This window comes from Diadema antillarum, unplaced genomic scaffold (assembly GCF_040938485.1).
Source record: "Diadema antillarum isolate AM-2024a unplaced genomic scaffold, OU_Dant_1.0 seq00001004_RagTag, whole genome shotgun sequence".
Taxonomy (NCBI): Eukaryota; Metazoa; Echinodermata; class Echinoidea; order Diadematoida; family Diadematidae; genus Diadema; species Diadema antillarum.
In genome coordinates this window covers 958528-980008 of record NW_027271842.1, presented here as the reverse complement: position 1 = coordinate 980008, position 21481 = coordinate 958528, and the positions used below count along the sequence as shown (strand labels likewise).

The 21481-nt window shown below is 41.2% G+C and overlaps 1 protein-coding gene across 1 annotated transcript in view; it reads left to right on the top strand.

Annotated features, from left to right (window-relative positions):
* The window catches only part of LOC139742529 (intersectin-1-like), a 78610-nt gene that overhangs the window by 36988 nt on the left and 20141 nt on the right, over window positions 1–21481 (top strand). Inside the window, exons 20-34 of the mRNA XM_071653060.1 lie at window positions 909–1114; window positions 2639–2683; window positions 3040–3093; window positions 3409–3477; window positions 4020–4088; window positions 4657–5075; window positions 5941–6137; window positions 6982–7507; window positions 8083–8270; window positions 8859–9151; window positions 9724–9884; window positions 9948–9999; window positions 10816–10937; window positions 11706–11820; window positions 13348–13545. Of these exons, the coding sequence (XP_071509161.1) occupies window positions 909–1114; window positions 2639–2683; window positions 3040–3093; window positions 3409–3477; window positions 4020–4088; window positions 4657–5075; window positions 5941–6137; window positions 6982–7507; window positions 8083–8270; window positions 8859–9151; window positions 9724–9884; window positions 9948–9999; window positions 10816–10937; window positions 11706–11820; window positions 13348–13545 (2714 nt within the window). The remainder of the gene's footprint in view (window positions 1–908; window positions 1115–2638; window positions 2684–3039; window positions 3094–3408; window positions 3478–4019; window positions 4089–4656; window positions 5076–5940; window positions 6138–6981; window positions 7508–8082; window positions 8271–8858; window positions 9152–9723; window positions 9885–9947; window positions 10000–10815; window positions 10938–11705; window positions 11821–13347; window positions 13546–21481) is intronic.

Sequence of the window (21481 nt, the reverse complement as noted above, 5' to 3'; positions counted from 1 at the left end):
TCACGAAATTTTTGGCGTATACAGTATAATTGATTATAAAGTTGATTTCTATGGTAAGTCTATGGCAGCCTGTGTGGAAAGGACATTTATAATCGATTATATCTTTTGATAAAACGGGGCCCTGGTTTTGTTTTTCCCATGCCTCATTGCGGAAGTGTTGTCCGTGAGCTGACATTAGATTTTGACTCGAGATCATTCTTTTTAAAATGCCTTTTTTAGCTGACCTCAGCTAAAAGCTCAAGTGGGCTGTTGGGATCATTCATCATCCGGCGTACAATGTTCATAAACTTTTTATATTTTAAGCTTTTTCTTTGCAAATCCCATGACAGATTTTCAAACAAACTTGGCAGGTAGCATCCAAAGGGCGATAGGATTTCAGTTTGTTCAAACGGGCACCATAATACCCCCAGGACTCCTCTCCCTCTCCTACTCCCAAATTAGAGAATCTTTAGAAAAAAAAAAAAAAAAAATATATATATTTATAACTTCTGAAAAAACAGAAATATTGTGAGAAATGCATCAGTGAATGTTTCCCAGCTGTTGCATTAATCATATACCAAGGCATGTTTTCAGTACTGCTGTGTGGGACCTAATGTAGAGGTTTCAGTGAAAGTTTTTGGTGTCACGATCTCTCTCCAGTCTGCAATTCTTGACTCCTCAACAAGCAATACTTGGCTGCTAGACCTAATTCATGCTGTCCAATAAATTTTGCTCTCAAGGGCGATATACATCAACTTTAATGGCTCTGTTTAGATAGCCAATTAGTTCCATTCTGTGTGTATACATAGTCTGTATATGTTGGCAGGACTTGGCAATGTACGACATGCGATAGCCTCGGTCCAAGGCTGTAGAGCAAAATGGTACAATTCGTAGGTCATGCTATGCTGAATGTGTCTTGTCCCCCCCAGACATGAAACATTGCACAAGAAGAAAGAGGAAGAGGAGAAGCAGAAGAAGTCCCAGCAGTTCGAGGCTATCAGGATAGCCCAGCAGCAGGCCGAGAGAGAGAAGGAAGAACGAGAGAAGAGGAGAAAGGAGGAGGAGGAGCTGAAGAGGAAAGGGGAGGAGAAATCAACAACAAGTGCAAATAATAGTGATCCCTTTGCTGCATTTGGTGAGTCTGTGATGTCACATTTTCATTCACCTTATGCTAAATTACCAGTCCATTAAGCAGCAAGAAAGGCAACATTAAACAAGTGAATTACATATGAACTTCTTGGTACATGTAGTTGAGTGAATTGCATCTTGATACTTGCAGCCGATAACGTGTAGCTGTTTTGTGTGTCCCCTTTGCAACCTTAAAAATCAGATTCCTTTCATAGGCTGGTATTTTGAAATAATACATGTACTAGGTAATTCACACCTTTCCTCAAAGTAATAAAACTGCAAACTCCTTTATGTTGGAGGAGGTAATAAATACTAGAAATTACCAGTGAACTTATTCAGACACTGAAAAAAAAAGGACCATTTTTCTTGGTACAATGGGGGAGCGTACTCTCAAATGACATCAGTGAACATGGGGTTACTTTTTCATTTCTTTAGAAAAGAAACTCTGAGGTGTATTTTACTCCATAATTTCATATGAGATGTTAGGAGACATTATTCTTCAACCATGCAAAATTTTATGACGTTTGCAAAAGGGGTATGCCTCAAGGTGTTCCGGACTTGTGCTCGAGGTAAAACTGTGCACATTGAATGTAATGTTGCATTTTCTCATTAGTCCTGTTACATTTCTTTCCTGTAGGTACAAGTGTAGCTATAGGCATTCTTTCCTTATGTGTATCAGTTTGAGACTGCACTCCAGTAATGGTACCCTGCAATGCACACTAATTGTTGGCAAGGAGGATGGCTCAAATGTCATTTCCTGTTTTCATTTCTCGAGCGGAAGCGTCAGCACTCCAAACATTTTTGAACCCCTGGAAAGGAAACCCAAACAATATTTCTTTGCAAAGAAGGCATAATATTATAATTAAATCCCTCCTTCTACCAAGGACTTCACCCTTTTCTAATCCAGAAGTAGGACAGAAATTCTCAAGGAAATGAAAGCAAAGGAGGCAAGAAGTCTGTTTGCCCCCACTTCTATTTTCCCAGGCCGTTGAATTTCAGTTTTACTTTGACTCAAGTACTCACACTGGAGTTAATTGATATGTGATATTGTTAATTTATTTGTTTTTCCTGTCAAGTTTCAGTCTCAAAACCAGAAGCCTTAGAACAATATCAAAGTACAACTTGTGTCTTTTCTTCCGTATATTCAAAGATTATCACACCGTCAAAGCCCATGTTCAGTTTTGGAAAAACACAATCCCCATTCCCTGGTAATAAAATAATTACTGCAAACTGTCCTTTTCACTTCACATTCGCAGCAAAAAGAACCACGTGACTGACATAAACTTTGCAAAGTAGTTAAATGCTGGTCAGTTTCTATTAGTAGTACATTCTCATCAAGCAACACTTTTCAACAACACTGGAACTTGCAAGTCTAGGCAATGAAGATACAATGTATTACCATGGAGAGACTAGTATGATATGACTGTTTTTTACAACTTCATTTTCTAAGATCACTCTTACTTCTTGTGGCGGCTGTTCCCCATCCCAGTAAGAATCATACTCGACTCATATTCATTTTATTTGCGTACAGGATCAAGTGCCAGTGACCCCTTTACATCAGCATCAGCATTTGATAGTAAGTATGAACGGTGTTGTTGGTGTTGTTGGTGTTGTTGGTGCTGTTGCTTTGTGTGTTCGTTGATATCTGCCATCACACCCCAGGTGCTGAAGATTTTGTAGTAAGACAACAAGAATATGGAAAGTGGTATGTCAGTGATAATTCTCTGTACATTAGATTCTTTGAGCAGAAGAATCGCTTTTTATATAACGCTTTAGCTTGTGCTTATCTCACATATAGATCTGTAAGTAGAAAGACAAAATAAACTAGAAGCTGTGACTGTAAAGAGAGTTTGATAATGAAGATGGTCGTGCCCTTAAGAAAAAAAAAATGCAGTCATTTCACATTTCAAATTTTGCTCTTTTCCGGTACAGATGGTGCATCAACAACATCCAAAGATCCAAGTGACCCATTTGCTGCATTTTCAGGTGAGATTTCTGTCATTCTGAATTTGTTTGCAAATTGATGATTTTGCTAGTGTGCGAATCACCCTCTTTTGTATTGTTGCAGTAATGTAAACTCCAATATTGTTTTTTGTACCCCATGTACGTGTCTAAACCTGCCATTTGTTTTGAATGAAACGGTGGACCTGGTTCTTTTGTATACATGTTAATCTAACACTTTCTTGAACTTGAATAAAGTCATGATTAAACAACAAATGCCTTGACTGTAATTGGATGACTATTACTACAGTATGTGCTTCATGCAATAATGATTGGAAGTATCCATGATTGTATCTGCAGGTGGTGGTGCAACAACAACAACAACGGCATCGTCCAGTGATCCAAGTGACCCCTTCGCTGCATTCTCAGGTGAAAATACCTCCACTTTCACCTCTTGAAGGTTGTGTTTACCTCCTGTATTAGATTCTTGTCGTCGATTCACAGTACCACAAGTGAAAATGATGATGGATGACTTTTCACGCCCCGTTGCAAAGTGTTGGATGTTTTATTGACCTATGTAGCATGAAAGTGACTTGTTGTACAGTGTACTGTGATATTATTTGCTGTGTGTTGCATGTCTCCTTGAACTTTTCTGTAAATATTCATTTTTTTCGTAAAAAAGAGGTAGAAACCTCAACAGAAACCTCAAAAAAGAAAAAGAAAAAAGTAAGTGCTGTGATGGCTTTTTGTTTCATGCACATAGATCTTTATGAGACTGGCAACTTTGCTGAAAATAAAGGCTAAAAAATGGCACGAAATGGCCAACAGGTACTGTAGAGATACATCCTGCATGACAAACAAAATGTACATATCAATAAAATCCAAGTGCGATGTATCTGCATATGAATGCAAGGATTTTTTTAAATCTCATGCTTCTTTTGTTTGTTTTTTTATTACCCATTGTGCCACAGCTGGTAGTGTAGCAGCGCAGCCTGCTAAGTCGGACACTGAAAAGAAGGACCCCTTCGCAGCTTTCGCTGGTGAGTGCAGTCATTTCCAGCAGATTGGAAACATGGTTGGCACTAGCAGATCGTTCCCCTACCCCCATTCTCAAGAAATTATGAAAGCCACTAACAAGCAAAAATAAATGTAGTGCCATTACCTATCCCTGCAATATTAGGGTACTGTATGAGTTACCTTGCTAGATTTTGTAGTGTGTGTTTGCACTACTACACAAGTTAGTATGTTGAATCTATTATCATACAATGCTTCTACATACAAGATGAAGCAACCAACCTGTGAGGGTTTAGCTTTTGTTGTATTTTTTCTTCTCATGAAAAAAAAAAAAATCTGTAGCGTATTGATGCCATTTTCGGTACGTGCTGGTGAGGCACTCTTCTTGGTATTGTCTGGAACCTGCATGATGTAACATACTTTTGTCCTGTTGCATGGTCATCATCATTTACATGGTCATTCTTCTTGTTTCAGGTCAGCAGGTTTGAACATGTGATGCATAGCCCTAATGTGTTATTTGTGAGTATATTGTGACATGGCTGTGTCTCTCGATGACTTCTTCTCTTTCAATGCAACATTCTCATCATCGTCCAGACTTCTCCAACTCGACGTTCGACTTCAGTTCGGGCTTCAAGCAGCAGTCGTCTTCGGCGACAAAGATGACCGCAGCAACCTCCTCCAGTAGTATCACGCCTGCCGCAACAACCTCTGCCACTCTTGCCACTTCCCTCACCCCAACTCCGCAGCCAGCAACCTCGCCACAGCCCCTGCAACCCAGTCCACTCACCGTGCAACCCTCGCTGCAGGCCGCCGTGGAGTCCAAGCCCGCCGCGAACCAGGAGGCAGCGTCGACGACAGCGATGTCCGTGCAGAGCGCGACCAATCAGAGTCCGTCGCCAGTGCTGCCGTTGCCGAAGAACGTGAAGTCGGTTCTGTCGCAGTACAAGGCCCTCTACCAGTTTGACGCGGAAGGGCCGGACGAATTGTCAATCAAACCGGGAGACATTATTTTGGTGAGTGTTAGCTGTCACAGACATCATCTGCCAGTTGTGATATAATAACAAAGCAACATAGGCATAATGAGGTAACAACAACACCGTCTCTATCTTCTATTAGATTCATGCCATGGCACAGTTTGAACAAATGCTTGTTCTGCCTCTGAAATTCTTGCCTGAAAGAGTATGACTTAAAACAGTGTCTATTGAAGGTGACTGAAGTACCCATGTAATTTTGTAGCATCAGGATCTGGCATGTGAAATGAAGATGACATGGATTAACAGTACTTTGTAATTCACTCTTGTTAAATGAATTGACAGATACGCCACATGGGCACAATGTGGGAGGATGCCCCAAATCTGGTGAGAGGGTATGAGTGTAGTTGTTGATAGAAAGAGGTAAATCCGGCCACTCCTGCTCTCGGGAACAAACCATGATCAAAACTGAATGATGATATTGTACAGCTGTATGTGGCATGCCTGTTAAGGGTGTTTATGGTCTTGAGCAGGTACAGTTTACCTATCTTTGTCTCTTTATGCGAATCGAATACATACACGTTCCTCTCGGCCACTTTCAAGCTAATCCAGTGTATGGAATGCTGCATTGATTTCATGATGTGAAGTGGTAACTTTATTATGCAACTCGCGACATGTCGTGAAAACGCCATGGTGTGCCCACCTATTCAATGATTATTTGAGCTATTAAACCAAGGCAATGTCCTAAAATCACCATGAATGAAAGATTATTTGATGAGCCACTATAGTCATCGCAGACAATCCTCCTTCCTAATGTAGGCATGTTGTCTAAATGCTATTAAAAGTGATTGCTGCAGTCAGATCTGATACCTGTTTATGGACTTGACTCCTGTCTTGCTGCCCACAGGTGGGTAAAAACCAGAATGGAGAGCCCGGCTGGCTGGGCGGAGAGCTCAACGGCAAGACGGGATGGTTCCCCGAGAACTATGCCGAGAAGCTCCCCTCCCCTCCCACCACCCCTCTCAAGCCCCCGGCGGAGAACGGTCTGGTCGTCGGCACGAGCGACGTCCCCAGCTGGGGCGGCTTCGAGCAGCAGATCAAGAAGTGAGCACCGGGAGGGCTATTGTGTTCGATGTTGAGATGTACAATTGTACATTATAAAAACTTCCAAAAGTCTTTTAAATTCTTACGTAATTTATTGTTTTTGGAATTTCTTATGTATTTCTTTGTTTCTAACTTTTTCTTTTTCTTTTTTTTTTCAGTGGAAATTGTCATGGACCACTTTTCTACCATAATTAGCATAAAATTAATCAATCAAACTGATGAATAGTAAAAATAGTCAGGTTTTTGTGAGTTTCATCACAGAGTACTGTTTTCCATAGGAAATGTACACAGAATCCCAAAATTGTGCCCATTTTGGGTTGACATGCCGTTATAGAAATGGACGTGGCTTCATAACGGTACACACAGACATTACAAATTTGGTTTCAAAAGTTGCGCGAGACTTGAAAAAAAAATGTCAAGAAACCTCACGGCAAGATCTGTCATCTTACAGAATTATTGTGTGAAACATCAAGGGGGCGGACCCCCCCCCCCCCCACCCTTTTAGGGTTAAAGAAAGCTCTTGTATTTCTTCATTGCAGTACTGAGATGGCAAGCATTTAGCGATGAATACTAGAGTGGTGAAGACACAGGCCAATTTTACCAGTCATTTCATCGTCACAACTCTAGTAGCTGTTCTCTGGCTTGAAAAAAAAAAGAAGAAGAAGAAGACAACAAGAAAGAAAAGATGTGAGAAATCAGATCATATATAAAGAAGTACCAATCAGTGCAGTTAACTGCAGCAAATTTTAATTTACAAGTCAGCATGGTTAAAGGAAAATAAGGAGGGAGAAGAAGTCAGATTATTTTGCATGTTATATCGTCATCCTTGTCTTATTCCTGTCAGGACTGAAGAGGTAAAGCAGCAATCGGCCCCCTCTCCAAGTCTTGCTGCATCTGTCCCTCCAGCCTCATCAAGCCTCACCCCAACCCCAGTCCCGGCCCCCCGGCAGGAACTCAAACAGAGCCCAGCGCCCGTCCCACAACAGGCTCCCAAACCCGCTCCGGAGCCCACCCCAGGGCCACCAGCCTCCGAACCCGCGCCGAAGAGCGAACCCAGTAAACACTCCGTCTCGGCCCTGGCGGCGGCCTTCACGGCTGCTGCGGAAGCCAGCACCGTCCCGCAGGTCAGCTCGCCCAAACCCATCTTTGCGCCCACAGACACTTCCGAAGAGCGAAAGGTGGAAGAAGCGAAAACAGACGAACCAAAAGCAGAAGAACCAAAGATGGAGGAGCAGAAAGCGGAAGAGCCAAAGGCAGAAGCACGGGTCAACGCCTCTCCTGGCCTGGGAGCAGCAGCGCCGGCCAGTGCCTCGTCATTCACCAAGGTCGTGCCCCAGTCTGGTCCCACATCATCACCTATTCCAAATCAGGTGGGTGGAGGAGTTGCCATGGAAACCACTTGCTCTTGGTTTGTGTTTGTGTGTGTGTGTGTGTGTGTGTATGTGTGTGTTTGTGTGTTCAGGGGCAGATCTAGGAATTCCGTAAAGGGAAGGGGGCACAAAAAATATTTCTGATGCCTTTTCCAGGTTTTATCATCTGACAAGCAAGAAAAAGGGCTTCAAGCGCAATTTTCTGGTGCCACTTTTATAAAGAATTAAAGTGGGGGGCGCACCCTTCCCCTTTCACCTTTTCTCTTTATTTCTTTTATTTTGTAAAGAAAATCAAAGGGAGAGGCACATCCAGCTTGCTTTTAGTTAGTGCAGACTGTTGTAAATGACTTCTCCATCATGCTAGAAACTATGTTGGCAAGAACTGTTAAAAAAAACCAAATTTGATTTAAAAGCTTGATTTCTAATAGCTTCACAAGAAAGATTCATCTTTTAAACCTTATATGTATGAAATCATATACAGGACTAACAGAGAACATTATGCCATACTCTAAAAGAAAGAGTGAAGAAAATGCATCCAAAGGGAGCCTGCCTACATTGTCTCTTTTACATTGCAGGGGGTCAAGGAGCCAGAGGGCACGGAGGTCAAGGCACTCTACGACTGGGATGCCAAGAAAGAGAACCACCTGTCCTTCAAGGCAGGCGACGTCATCACGGTGCTGGAGAAACAGGACATGTGGTGGCTGGGGAGGATCGACGGCCGCCGAGGCTGGTTCCCCAAGGCCCACGTCCAGTTCCTGGATGAGTGAGTCTGCCGCCCCTCTATTCACCCACTCCCCCCCCCCCCCCCCCCCCACCTGTTTTCACTTGCTAAATCTCTTCGTTCGTTTGTTGTTTGTTTTGTGTGTTTATTAAACAATTGTCCATTTGTTTGTATGTTGTTAATTGTTACATATGATGTGAGGCTTATAGGTACACATACATTGTATGTGTCATATTCATATTCCATGTTTGTAGATAGGCATGTCCAGTCCAAAATGATGATCAGTCAGATATTTTAGGATTTGAGACTTTGGCATAATTGCATATCAGCAACAACAACAACAAAACCCCCTGATGATTTCAAGATTTTGTGTACAAACTACTGTATTTGGCAGGTTGAGAGGTGATGACATCATCCAGTCATTTGAATATTTATATTGAATGTTTAAGATCTGTTCTATGAAAATTAGAGAAATCTCACAATTTCATAACTTTCTTAATTTTTATCCAGTCTTGATTAGGTTTTGACTGATGTGTGCATAAAATCTTCCTCTTTGCTATCAGACTAACTTTCAACGAGGCTAGAATTCCCTTTTAAGATGAATGTTGTGTCTTTCTGGTTTTCTCCCAGTGTGGCACCAGAAGGTAGCACACACACCTTCACTCAGGAGAAGGACCAGTCGGCCTTCGCCATCTACGCCAACACCCCGAAGCCGCCGCAGGAGTCCGCCTTTGCCCTGTACGCCAACACGCCCAAGGTCACGAAGCAGCCCACCCCGCCGCCTGAACAACCACAGAAGCAGCAGCAGCAGCAACAGCCACCACCACCACCAGTGGCAACGGCATCTGCATCACCCTCGCAACAACTGCAAGAGAACAACATTCCACAGCAACAGGAGACTGTATCCGCAGAGTCGTATGAAAGTATGCACACATTAATGTATTCCTTCAATGGTGGATTATATCCTTCAATTTGTTTTTTGTTTTTTTTCAATGGTGGATTATATCCTTCAGTTTGTTTGTCTGTTTGTTTTTTTCACTTTACACACACAACACACTGTAAACACGTTTTTTTTAAGTGCCATCTTCTATGCCATGGCGCTCATAGTGATTTTACATTGTGATAAACATGATTACATTTGGTGCTTTTAGCTGGATTCTGTTTATACAGCTGTACTTCATGCAAAAAACAAGTACCTTCCAATGTCACCAGTGTGGCTGATTCCTTAGCCCGTGCAAACGAAACGAATGTTATGTACTGTATTAAAAGCCAGAAGTTTTCACATATTGGAGCCGACAGCCTTTTTTGCGACATGAAATCTTTGGGAATCGCCACTGGCTTTCAATGTATTTAGTAATGTACACAAGGACTTTCACATGCATTTTAATTTCATGCATCTTGGCTCTTGCGACATTTGCAAAATTAAAAATGCATGCACAAATTTCTGGTTTTACAGTATCTCTTCTTTGTCACCCTATGCCATCCCATCCCTCAGTCTGCGTGTCGCTCTTCCCGTACTCATCGGAGGAGCCGGGGGATCTGATCTTCGAGGCGGACGAGACCATCACGGTGGTCAAGAAGGAGGGGGAGTGGTGGACGGGTCGCATCGGGGACAGGGAGGGCATGTTCCCGTCCAACTACGTCCGGCTGAGCTCGGCCCCTGAAGCCACCGGTCAGCCGCCGCCCAGCGCCAAAAGCCTGGCCCCTCCAGCCCCCCAGATCGTCCCTGCTGAGACGGCCGCCAAGACGGGCTCTCTCTCCAAGAAGCCAGGTACATTGGAGTCTAATTCCCTGCACCATGTTCCAGTATGCTTTAATACTGTATACGCTGAATATTTCGCGAGGTTTATATTTTTCAATTTTCCAATTATAAGCCAAAAGTCAATTTTGTCTTAGAAATGTGTTTGTTCTCACAGTGCATGGATATGTTTTTTGAGCTGCAGAGAATGGCAAGCTTGACTAACCATTAAGATAGGAATTATGTAAACAAAGGGAAGTTAATGAATTCAGAATTTATTTGCGGCATTTTCACAGAACGATCATATCAGAAGCCATCACATCTTAATACAATGTATCACAGTAAGCGTATCTGCTGCTAACCGTGGTTGACTACCAGTCTAAACAGGATATTTTACTCTGTAGCCTACACAGTAATTACTTTTGTTCATGAGAGAGGACTTACAAGTTACCTTAGCCTGTTGGAGACTAATCCAGAGTATACTGAGGCAGGTGTCTGTATGGTTTCGCATATGTACGTACACAGTGACTGTGACTGTGCTGCTACTCATTCATCTTTCACAAAAAATGGTTGCCATTTCTGTGCTAAATTCAAGAATCTGTGTGGACCACATCTGTCAACCATCGAGGTGTTGTAACAGTGTATGGTCTTTACTTGTGCAATGGAACAAGATTTCGCACTCGGTGAAAGATGAGGAGCACTATTCAACTTGGCTTTGCCCCGTTGAATAGAGCGCCTCTATCTGTCACCTCGTGCGAAATCTTGTACCATCACACTCGTGACCATAACATTATTTGTATACTATACCAAAGTTTGCCTTTTGGTTCCCCCCCCCCCACCCCCAAACAGAGATAGCTAAGGTGATAGCCTCATATCAAGCCACTGGGACAGAGCAGCTGAGTCTGGAGGCGGGCCAGCTCATCATGGTGAGGAAGAAGAGCCCCAGTGGATGGTGGCAGGGAGAGCTGCAGGTGAGATGATGATCCACAATGGTCCTGTGGTCTGGGTGTTTTCTGCAGGTTATAGGTTCAAAACCCACGACGCACATTCCTCTTTAAAGGATGCAAGAGATCTTCTGTTAACATGACCATTGCCTGGAATTCATGAAGGGAGTTTACATTTAGTCCCTGGTTTATGCAAATTTCTTCTGCTTAAATGCACATGACAGATGGCATAAAGGTGTCAGCAGATATGCAATAATGAGTGTGCATTGATACTCGTTTGTTGGAAAGTATGTCTATTTCATGCTTATTTTAGTCCATGAGCTGAATTCAAACCATGTATTGATTTAAACTTCTTTCATGAATTCAGGCCATTTCATTATAATCATCATCCATATAGCATAGTTACGTGTTACATCGTCAACACCAAAGCACAGTCATCTGTGAAAGTGGGAATGCAAAGGCTATAGATGAGGTTGTAGATTGACAATGAATAATGCATCATACTGAAGGAAATGATAACGTGCAGATGTTATGATAAGCCCAAATAAGACCAATCGGAGTGAAGCCCATAACTAAGTATCTATCTCTATGCTATCAAAACTATGTTTAGAAAAAAAGCAGCATTAACTTTTTAAAAAAAATGAAAGAATGAGGATTAATATAAGGGATGATGGATGTGCTATGTGAATATTTCACCAGCCTGTGAACTCTCAAGTGTAATGTTACCATGAGGAAGTGATTTTATTCATGATACATGCACTTGCATCACACGACTTCATTGTTACATCTTCCCAGGCGAGGGGCAAAAAGCGTCAGATGGGCTGGTTCCCTGCAAATTACGTCAAGCTGATGGAGTCGGGAGGCAGACTCACACCGACCCCCAGCGACCCCAGCAAGTCACCAAACTTGGGTCTAGCCGCACCCTCGGTGAGTGTTAGAAAGAACAGAAAAGTTGAGAATCTCTTCCCTTGCATCAGTGATGTCTAATGATGCATGCATACTTCGGTGATCATGAAATGGGGCCGTAAAATTTGATTCATCATTGTAAGCTATCCTACCACCGTCTTGTAGAATATGTGTCATTGCTGTACAGTGAGTGTTTGGAAATTTTTGCCTTAGTAAGAGGGCTGAAATTGTGTGCTGTAGTTGTAAGAGCTCAAATCAGTTCCAGCAATTTAATAAGAGTGTGCTGCAGTGATAGATTTATAAGTAATGCAATGCTGCAGTGATGAATTTGATGAACTCGTGTAGATGGGATCCCCAGTATGCCAGACATCCCACACCACAGATCTCCCTTGAATACCACAGACTGATTATTTATTCAGGGCGCCTTTGGGTTGTGCACCAAATTCAGTTTGCCGTTCAAAAACTCTGACACGTCATTTCCTTGGAGTAATCAGTGTTTTCCAGCTCTACCATTCAGAAAATAGACACATTTTCTTTCGAGGCTCTTTATTGAATACTTTTGTTATTCTGGCTATTTATGAGAAATGAGTGTTTTATAAGAATGGTCAGTATGACACCTCGAGGAAACATTTCATTAGGGGCCTGTTTTCATGATGACAGTTGTGATTTTCTTCAGTTTTTGCTTCGGCAACAGGAGGGCTGCTGAGTCTCCCTGATTCGGCAAGAGACTCCCTGAAAAATATAATATCTCTTCATGCCCTGACAAGAAAATACCAAGATCTTCCTGATTTGGGGATTTGTTTTTGCCTTTTGAGATGCGTGTATCACACAAGTACAGTAGCTCCGTGATTGCTCCTTAGAATCTCATGGATTTCGAAGTGTGAATATTGTTCGCAACCCTGCTACAACCCATGAAACAACCAATCAGCTTGTAGCATTCAGGTTCTCTTGTTGCTGTGGTAACAACACCTATTGCGACCTACAACTTCCAGTGTCTTTATCAAAGAGACTTGTACCAAGATAAGGACTTTTGCAGTCCATTAGTTCATACACACATTATTATTTTCTTATGTAAAGTGATCACTTCCTACTAATCTTGTAATTTCGTCTTTATATCTTGCTTTTTCAGCAAGCAGAACAGAGATTGACACCAGGCATTGATATGGGTGAGTAGCATGTCGTACCTGTATTTGTTTTTCTGATGCATGTTGTATACCTCATATACTCTTCAATGTTTCTATTTTGTAAGTATTGTCAAGAATTTGAATTTTAGAAACACTGTTTGCAGAACAGTAAATGATTGTAATGTTTTAAAACTCAACTCAGTATTTCTGATATGCAAAATTAAGTCAGGAGGTTTTTGGATATAATTCACATGCCGATCAAGATACTTGGTCTTGTCACCACAGGGAGGATGTGGTGTATGCAGTAAGCGAACTGGATTGTACCCCTCGGATGGGAGGGGAGGCATTACAATGGCCTTAACAGTTGTCGTAATTTTTCTTTTCTCTGCTGCCCTCCTTCCGTGCAGTGTGCCAGGTGATCACGCTCTACCAGTACGCCAAGCAGAACGACGACGAGCTGAGCTTCCAGAAGGGCATGGTAATCAACGTGCTCAACAAGGACGACCCCGACTGGTGGCGGGGCGAGCTCAACGGCTCCGAGGGCGTCTTCCCGTCCAACTACGTGCAGGAGATCGGCGACAGCAAGAGCGGGCCGGCGACGGACTGTGAGTAGTGCTACGATTTTCTCCTTCCTTCTTTCTCTCACTTTGCAGTTGCGGTGAAAAGCTACTCGGTGTTTAAAATTTGCTTTTGCAATTGGGAGCAGAAATCCATCGATGAGAGCAGTGGCAGTTTTTGAGCATGAATGAAAACAAAACAATCAATTTTCGTGAAATAAAAGTTAGATTTAATCAAAAGTCGGTAGATTTATAAGCATTGTTCCGAATTTGGGGTAAATTACGATAAAAGCCCTTCTGGTTCTCAGCGGATGATTTGAGGATTGAATGGGAAGAGAGAGAAAGAATAATGAAAGATGACAGGAATCTTGCTGAGGCTTGTTTGTACCCACTCGTCCTCATAGCAGAAAAGAGGTAATGTACAACTTTTGGTTGAAAATGCAGCTAGATTCTCTTTCAATCCATGCAAAAACAAGAAGACACTTTTAAGAGTGTGAGAGGGTGTGAATGCTGTTTTTTTTTTCGTGAGGAAGTGCTGAGCTGACATAGTTGCACAGGTCAGTGGTTGGGTAAAGAGTGTGTTTGATTGGCATTGGAAATCAGGTGCTTATATATGTACAATCCATTTGGCTTTTGTTTGTTCTTGTTTGTATGCTTGTTTGTTTTGGGGTTTTGTTTGTTTTTTAAACAGGGAAGGCAGGTAGATACAATGTAGCTTGTGTGTGGTAATGTGGCCTTTATCAGGGGACAAACTGTATGCGCCATATAGTTTGCAAATTTGGCAGGTCTTCTGGTGTTTGCAAAATCATTAAGTTTGGAAGAGTGAAATATGCTGTTGAATGAAAAGCAAAAAAGGGGAAATCATTTTTTTTTCTCAAATTCTCTCCCGAAAGAGGAGAATGCTTCTTATTTTGCTCACCGTGGGTACGCAATCAGGAATTCAACCACTCCCATAATTTGTCTTTCAAGTCATGATTCTCAAAACATTTAAAATTGTCATGCCTGCCTCCTCTCTTGTTTTATTCAAAGTCTGTCTGCCATGCTTCGTGGCTGCATTTGCTGAATGAATGTCACAGTACGTATTCAATAATCAGGTTCCCATCAAAGCAGTCACTACATACTGAGACACTATGGAACTTGTACAGTTCGACCTCGATTATCCGGCCTCCTTTTATCCGGAAATCTCTATTATCCGAACGCGTTCACGCAGTGAAGGACTTTTTTTTCATCCAAAAATTGAGAAAAAGCAGTGACTTATCCATCTTTTCATGGATCTGTTTCACTAATTTCATAAGATGTGCATGATATATTTCTCAATATCTGATTAGGTAAAACATGTATGATTTTCACATTGAGATATACTTTATTTTTGTGAAGAAGGGACTACAATTTTGCGCAGGCTAGCATAGATTACACCACTGTTGCGGGGTATGCTACATGTACCTGCCTATAGCTGCCAGTGCACTGGGACGGCAGCTTGGACGGCAGCTATTATGTACATTAACACTGTGTCCCCCATATCCGGCCAATTCGCTTATCCGGATGAGCGCCGGTACCGATATGGCCGGATAATCGAGGTCGAACTGTAATAACAGGAGACAACGGGAAAAACCAAGAACATTTTATGCACCAATGGTGTTAATTGCAAAGGACGTGTGAGAGAAGAATTTATGAAAGGCCTTGCGAGTAGTATTGAAGAGAACATGATAGAACTGAAGCTTATCATGTCCCTCGAGATAGTGTAGGATGTTGGTAAGTGAGATACACCCTTTCAAGCTGTCCACCTTAACACTTTGCACACTTGTGATTCTGTAAGTCCCCACCGTATGAACCACACTCTCAACCTTTTCTTCTTTCCTTCTTTCCAATTTTTTTTCTCCCACATTCTGTAGAACCAAGAGACACTGGTATAGGGACCTCGCATAAGCCTATTCCAAAGAAGCGCAAAAGAACAAAAAGCATATTAAGACTCACTACCAAAATCTGCTTGAACCATGGACAAATTTTGTCGACAAGCCAAGACTCGCTTGAAAAAAAAAAGTCTCTCGCGGGCGCTGCTTGTCGTACAGAGATCTGGATTTCACGTCACTCTTGCCACGGATACGAGGCCCCCCGAAGTCAAGAAGTCATCGTAGCGATGGACGCCTTGATAGGGAGGGAGCTTCGTCTAAACAGCTGGGACAAGGCGGTCTTTGATTTGTGAATCCCATATTTCTGTTCTTTCTGTTTGATTGGAACTTTGTGCAACGCGGGCTCCTTTGCGTCTGTGGCGCATGGACCAGGCAGCTTTTGGTAGTGGGTCTTCACTTGCTTCTTTTCAATCTTCCTCGTGCGTACGCTAGATCGTAGACAAAACATTTTAGTCCTTTTTCTCCCTCCCAAACGATGCAAGGCGTTGCTTTCTCTGTCCATTTCATGCGAGGGTGAGAGTCTGCTATAAAGCTGTTACTGCCTAACACTCTTTGAAGTTCACGCACTGAAATCTTTACCTGTAGAAGTAGCTCGCTAGACCCACTACCATCGATTGCCTTCAGCTGATGAGAATTTGGTAAAGTCTCAATATTTATTTGTTTATGAGGCTAGCTAGCACTGTAAGTGTGTTTGTTACCATGGAGATGTTCATTTATATTATGTGCAAATGACACAAACGATCTTGATGCAATAGGTGATGATACATTGTTCAGTCGATGACTGATTTTCAACTCACTGCTTTATGTCAGTACAAACTGTGATAGTAATCTTGTTTTTTTTAAAATCAGGATGTTTCTTCTTTCTCTTTCCTTCCTCTCTCTCTCTCTATCTTTCTCTCTTACATAATATATTGATATGAATATATTAAATGCATGTACAGTATAATCTGCAGTAGAATAGTTTATATGGGACTGTGACAAACCTGACCATACCAAAATGATTGTACTAGTTTTTAGCTGTTAGCCCTCTTCTTATGTCTTCTAGCAGGTCGACATCCTTTCGATCGTGTGTTCACAATCTTTTTAATGTGTGCACCAAGGAAGACTGCTTAAATGCAAAAAAAAAAAAAACCTAATGATAATCATTTATGCATACTCTTTGAAGCTTTTTTTTTGTTTTCATTGAGAAGCTGTTCAGAGATTTTATGTCAGAACATATAAGGGTAAATGGACAAACTGCTTGCCAGGTTTGTATTGTTGGCAAGCATGTGATGTTGAGACGTTGGAAAGAGATGTGTTTACTGTGGGGGGAGTGACATTCGTACAATGTATGCGTACTTATGTTCTCACGAAGGAAGACGCCAGCTGTTCATCCCAGCCATAAGACAACGGGTCACTGATAGACACTAACTGCCGTATGCACCGTACGATTGTACGCGAGGTCATAGCCATGGATGCTTGCCACCCATCAATTTACAGAGTGACAAGGAAAGTTGTATCTCAATGAAACCCATGTCACAGGTGTACACAACAATCGGGAGCACCAATTTGCTTGTAGGGACCTCTCTCGGGGAAAAAAAATAAAAAATTGCCCCCTGCACATGCACTGTGTGATGTCCTCAATTCCATGTTTAATACGTTGTGTCTTTTTGTGTCCCCACAAAATCAGCAACAACAACATTATTACAGTGGCACTACAAATCTTAATCCATAATGCTGGCATTAATTGCACAATACTGCCAAATCTGGTGTCGAGAACACCGTAAATAAGAGAAAACGCGCCCCAACCTGACTTCATTGCAAGGAGAAAATGCAGTTGCACACTCTTTTGATGCTAAAATGGTTTTGCATCTCTATACAGGATATGTTGTAGCAAGTATTAAAACAAAGTTGATCTGCCATCTTTCCACTTCATTTCGTACTTGACACATTTAGGCCAACTCTTCTTCGTTTCAATGTGTGCATGATTGTCTTCCATCATTTTTTGTACTAGTCCCAAATATTGAGTATTTTGTAAGTTTTATACGCCGTTGGTAGGCCCTTAGTGCATAGTGTAGTTGGCGTCATTGATTTGCATCCTGAATGGACAGATCACATGTAGTTATGAGAGCATTCCAATGAAAGGGAACATGTTGACGTGGGTTTGCACATGTGATTAAACTTTTATGCGTTCGATTTGCAGCATAAAGGTAGTAGTTAGAGTCAGAAGTTTGAAATGTATTTGTCCGCAAAAGCTTGATTAGTGTCCTCTCGTTCAACTTGACGCACTGATGTGACGATCAAGTTTAGAGAGTTTTTCAAATTCACGAAATTCTTCCGTCGAGATGTTTCCGTTGAAACTGATTGACAAATCTATCTTTTAATTTGGCTACTACAAAAACACTGATCAATTCAGTGCTCATGCGTTTAGAGAGTTTGTTGACCTGGGGTATAGTCTCTTAAGTTTTATAGGTCAGAGGTCAAGTTACACTTGAAAACCACATTTCCTCATGGATAAGAGATTTTTTTAAGACAATGCAGTGATTCAATATTTTTTTTTTAATTGCTTTTTAATGTTAATCTATATGATATCAATACATCCCTTAGATTCTGCATGGTTTATTAATGTGACTGTGTAGGGTTTTCTAGTTCAGAGGAGAAACAGCAAATCAGTAATGCCTTGAGATCTTTTGATTTGCAAAGTTGTTTTTTTATTCTTCTTTGTGATCTTGATTCTGATATATTGACAGGGTATTTCGAATTTGTGTGTGCACATTTGTTTAAGGATAATAGAATCCGTAGTACATGGTTTGTGGTATAGCTCATAGCAATGAACAGGAAATTTTACTTCATATTCCTTGAGAGATGCCTGTCTTTTTTGTTTATCTTTTTGTATACATATCCATGTATTTATTTCTTACTATATACAGGAAAAGCACAGAAATCATTCTCTTCTTTTTTTTTCCCAAATTATTGGGGGGAGGGGGTGCATGGCATTCACAAGTGTCTAGAAGGGTATACTCTCTCTATATATGTATGTATGTATCATATATTTTATGAACACGATTTATTCTTCAAATCAGGACATGAACAACAAAATTGTTAGTGGTTAGATTGACGATCAACAACCTCAGGGACAGAATGAGAAATGAGTATTATCCCTTAAACAAAAAGCAAAGTTAGTGATTTCCCAGTTTGGCAGCTATATGCATTGCATATATCATAACCACGTGTTCAATACGGGAGATGGTATTTTGTCATGTTGTCCATGTCGCAGAAAAAAAAAATATTAGTCGGCAGACAAAAATTCTCACTTCGTAGAAACCACCCTAAAATATGCAGTGTGTGCGATATGTAAATTGGAGCATCGTAATATTAAACAGTGAAACTGAAGTCTAACCATTGTAGTTTTAGATTACGTCTACTGTAGTTGAGACGACTTCTGAAATAAGTAGAGCCGTAAAGAGCTGGCAGGCATTGATGCCCGGCATTGATACCTTCCCCCGTCTCCGGTCTTGGAATGGAGAGATAGGGTGTCCAGGAGGCAGACCTTTCCAATATGCTGCAAAAATTCAGCCCCACCCCCAACTCCCTCTTGAATCAAGGAAATCACATTGTTTTGGCCTGTGTGATGTGGTGATAAAATGGGGCACACTTTTTAGCAGGAAAAAAACATGGCATCACTGAAACCCCAAACTGTGCACAGTGGATTATATGTCAAATGTGTGATAGTGTAAATTGCGAGCTTTAGATCTGTGATGTGAACGCTATTTTAAAGAGGACGCAGCCTCCCAGGTTTAGACAATGGAAACGGCTGTCTCAGGCATTTGCAGAACACCTTTTTTGGCCTAATTGGTGTCGTCTTTAATAGCGTTCGCGCCGCAGTTCTAAAGCTCGCTATATTCAGCCAGGCGTACACTACATGTATGTATATTTGTTAATTCAAACATCAGTTGCTGCTCGTCCTGTTGAGTTCAATTCTTTCCGAATAGATTGGATGATTAACCCGTTCCATACTGAATTCCGAAATCCCCATAGACTTAATACACAAGCCACTAGGTTCCGTAATGAATGGGGTTAAGAGATGTGTAACGTTGGTTTGAAAGTTGTTGCTTTCTTTTGTCAATTCAAAGTCAGCCATTTGCAAACTGGACCAGAAGAGTGGCAATTCTTATTATTATTCAGACTTGTGCAGAATTTGCAAATATGATCAAATAAGATATATCATCGTTAATCATAGTCAAGTGTCTTAATTTAGGATGCAATAATATAAATCCAAATGTCAAGTGGGATAATCTGTGAATTATGTATTCACTTCAAATATATTTCATGGTCAGTACTTATACACTGCCACACTTCTTCTGGGAAAAAAAAATAACTAAAAAATAAGGAGGGAAATAAAGAAAACGAGTGCAATCCAGACAATGGAGGAGGGATATGACGCATAACATGTCTTTGTGGTTATGAACGCACTATTCTAGATTGTCACAACCAGAGTGGTGTGATATGGACTTTGTTTTCCTTTCTTAAACTCACTTTTAATGTTATTCAGGGTGTCTGACCACAGATACTTTCAAGCATTCATGCACTGCACTCGTGCTCAGATGGAAGCTCTGTGAGCTTTTAAATTGCACTGGGAAATAGGATAATATGAGAATAGTAAGTGAGATAATGGGATTTAGAAGATGTCGATGTGAAGTGTCTGGAATGAAACTACATTTAGTTTCAGCCGATGCTCATGGTTGAATATATGAGTGAACTTGCTTCGAAACAGTATATTGAGGTAGTAATGGCATTACAAACAGTACATACACTATGCCACTTGGGTCCATACGTGAATGTGATTATTGTAAGCTGTTTTCCCTTTCAAATAGTAGCTCGTAAGGTCATATATCTTGCATGGTTGAAGAATTATGTCTCCCAATATCATGTATGAAATCTTATGGTAAGATACCTCAACAATTTAAAAAAAAAAAGAAATGAAAAATGGTTACCCCCATATCACTTAAGAATATACTCCCCTTTTATACGAAGAATAACGGTTCACATTTTTTTTTATGGGTCTGAAAAAATTTCTTTTGAACATTATAAAGGAGTTTCCAGTTGTATAATTCTGAGGAAAAGTCTGAGTTACCTACCTCTACAATACACCAGCTTATGAAAGGGATCTTATTTTTAGGGTTACAAAAGGGACAAGCATACTTTAAACCTCAATGTAGAAAAGTATTGTTCTGCTCAAAGCCATATATGGGGTAGTCTTGGGAAGGAACTTCGCTGCAGATATGATCAACCTGTCATTTGATTCATTTGGCACCTCCTTGTTTTACAGCACAAGTTATATTGGAGAAAGATTCTACGAACTGGACCATTCTATGAAATCTGTACAGAATCGGAATATTGAATGCAAAAAATCTCTGAGAGAAACAGGGTCTTTGATCTAAGATGCCTAGCCAATCCTATGGTCAGTTCTGGAGATACTGTAGCAATAAAGAAGCCTTTGGAAATTCTGCAACGAGAACAAATATGAATGCATGAACAACAAAGGGCCCAAATGAACAATATGTCACTTTTCCTTGTGAAAACAATGGTTAGTTAAAATTGTTGTGGAAGACACAGCACTAAACTCCCCCAAAATGGTTTTCTGGGACTTTACAGTGTAGACGGTGTAACCTCTCGTGAACTCTGTAGTAGTGTCGTGCAGCTTGAACCTTGTGACGAAGTGATCCCGGGCCACTGCTATTTCCGACTTATGTCCGTCACCATTAATATGATGTGTACGTGTGTGAGTGTGATATATTACAACGTATGTAGGTATTACAATACTGTGTGTATGTTTTCCTGCCAGTTTTGCCGATTGCAGACATATAATCTCTCTCTCCGTAGTTTCGTTACAAATGTTCTTAAAGGCGCTGCCTTTTCAAGCAAACGTTATGGAGAAGTCTTGCTTGTCTGGTATTCGTGATAGCTAGCATTTGAATCGTGGTATATTCTAGCATTGAGATAGTTCAGTGAGATGTTGTGTATCCCAGAGAGAGTAATGTGATCGTCTATGCTATACACCCTGGCTGGTATTCAGTGATTATTGGAAGGGAAAA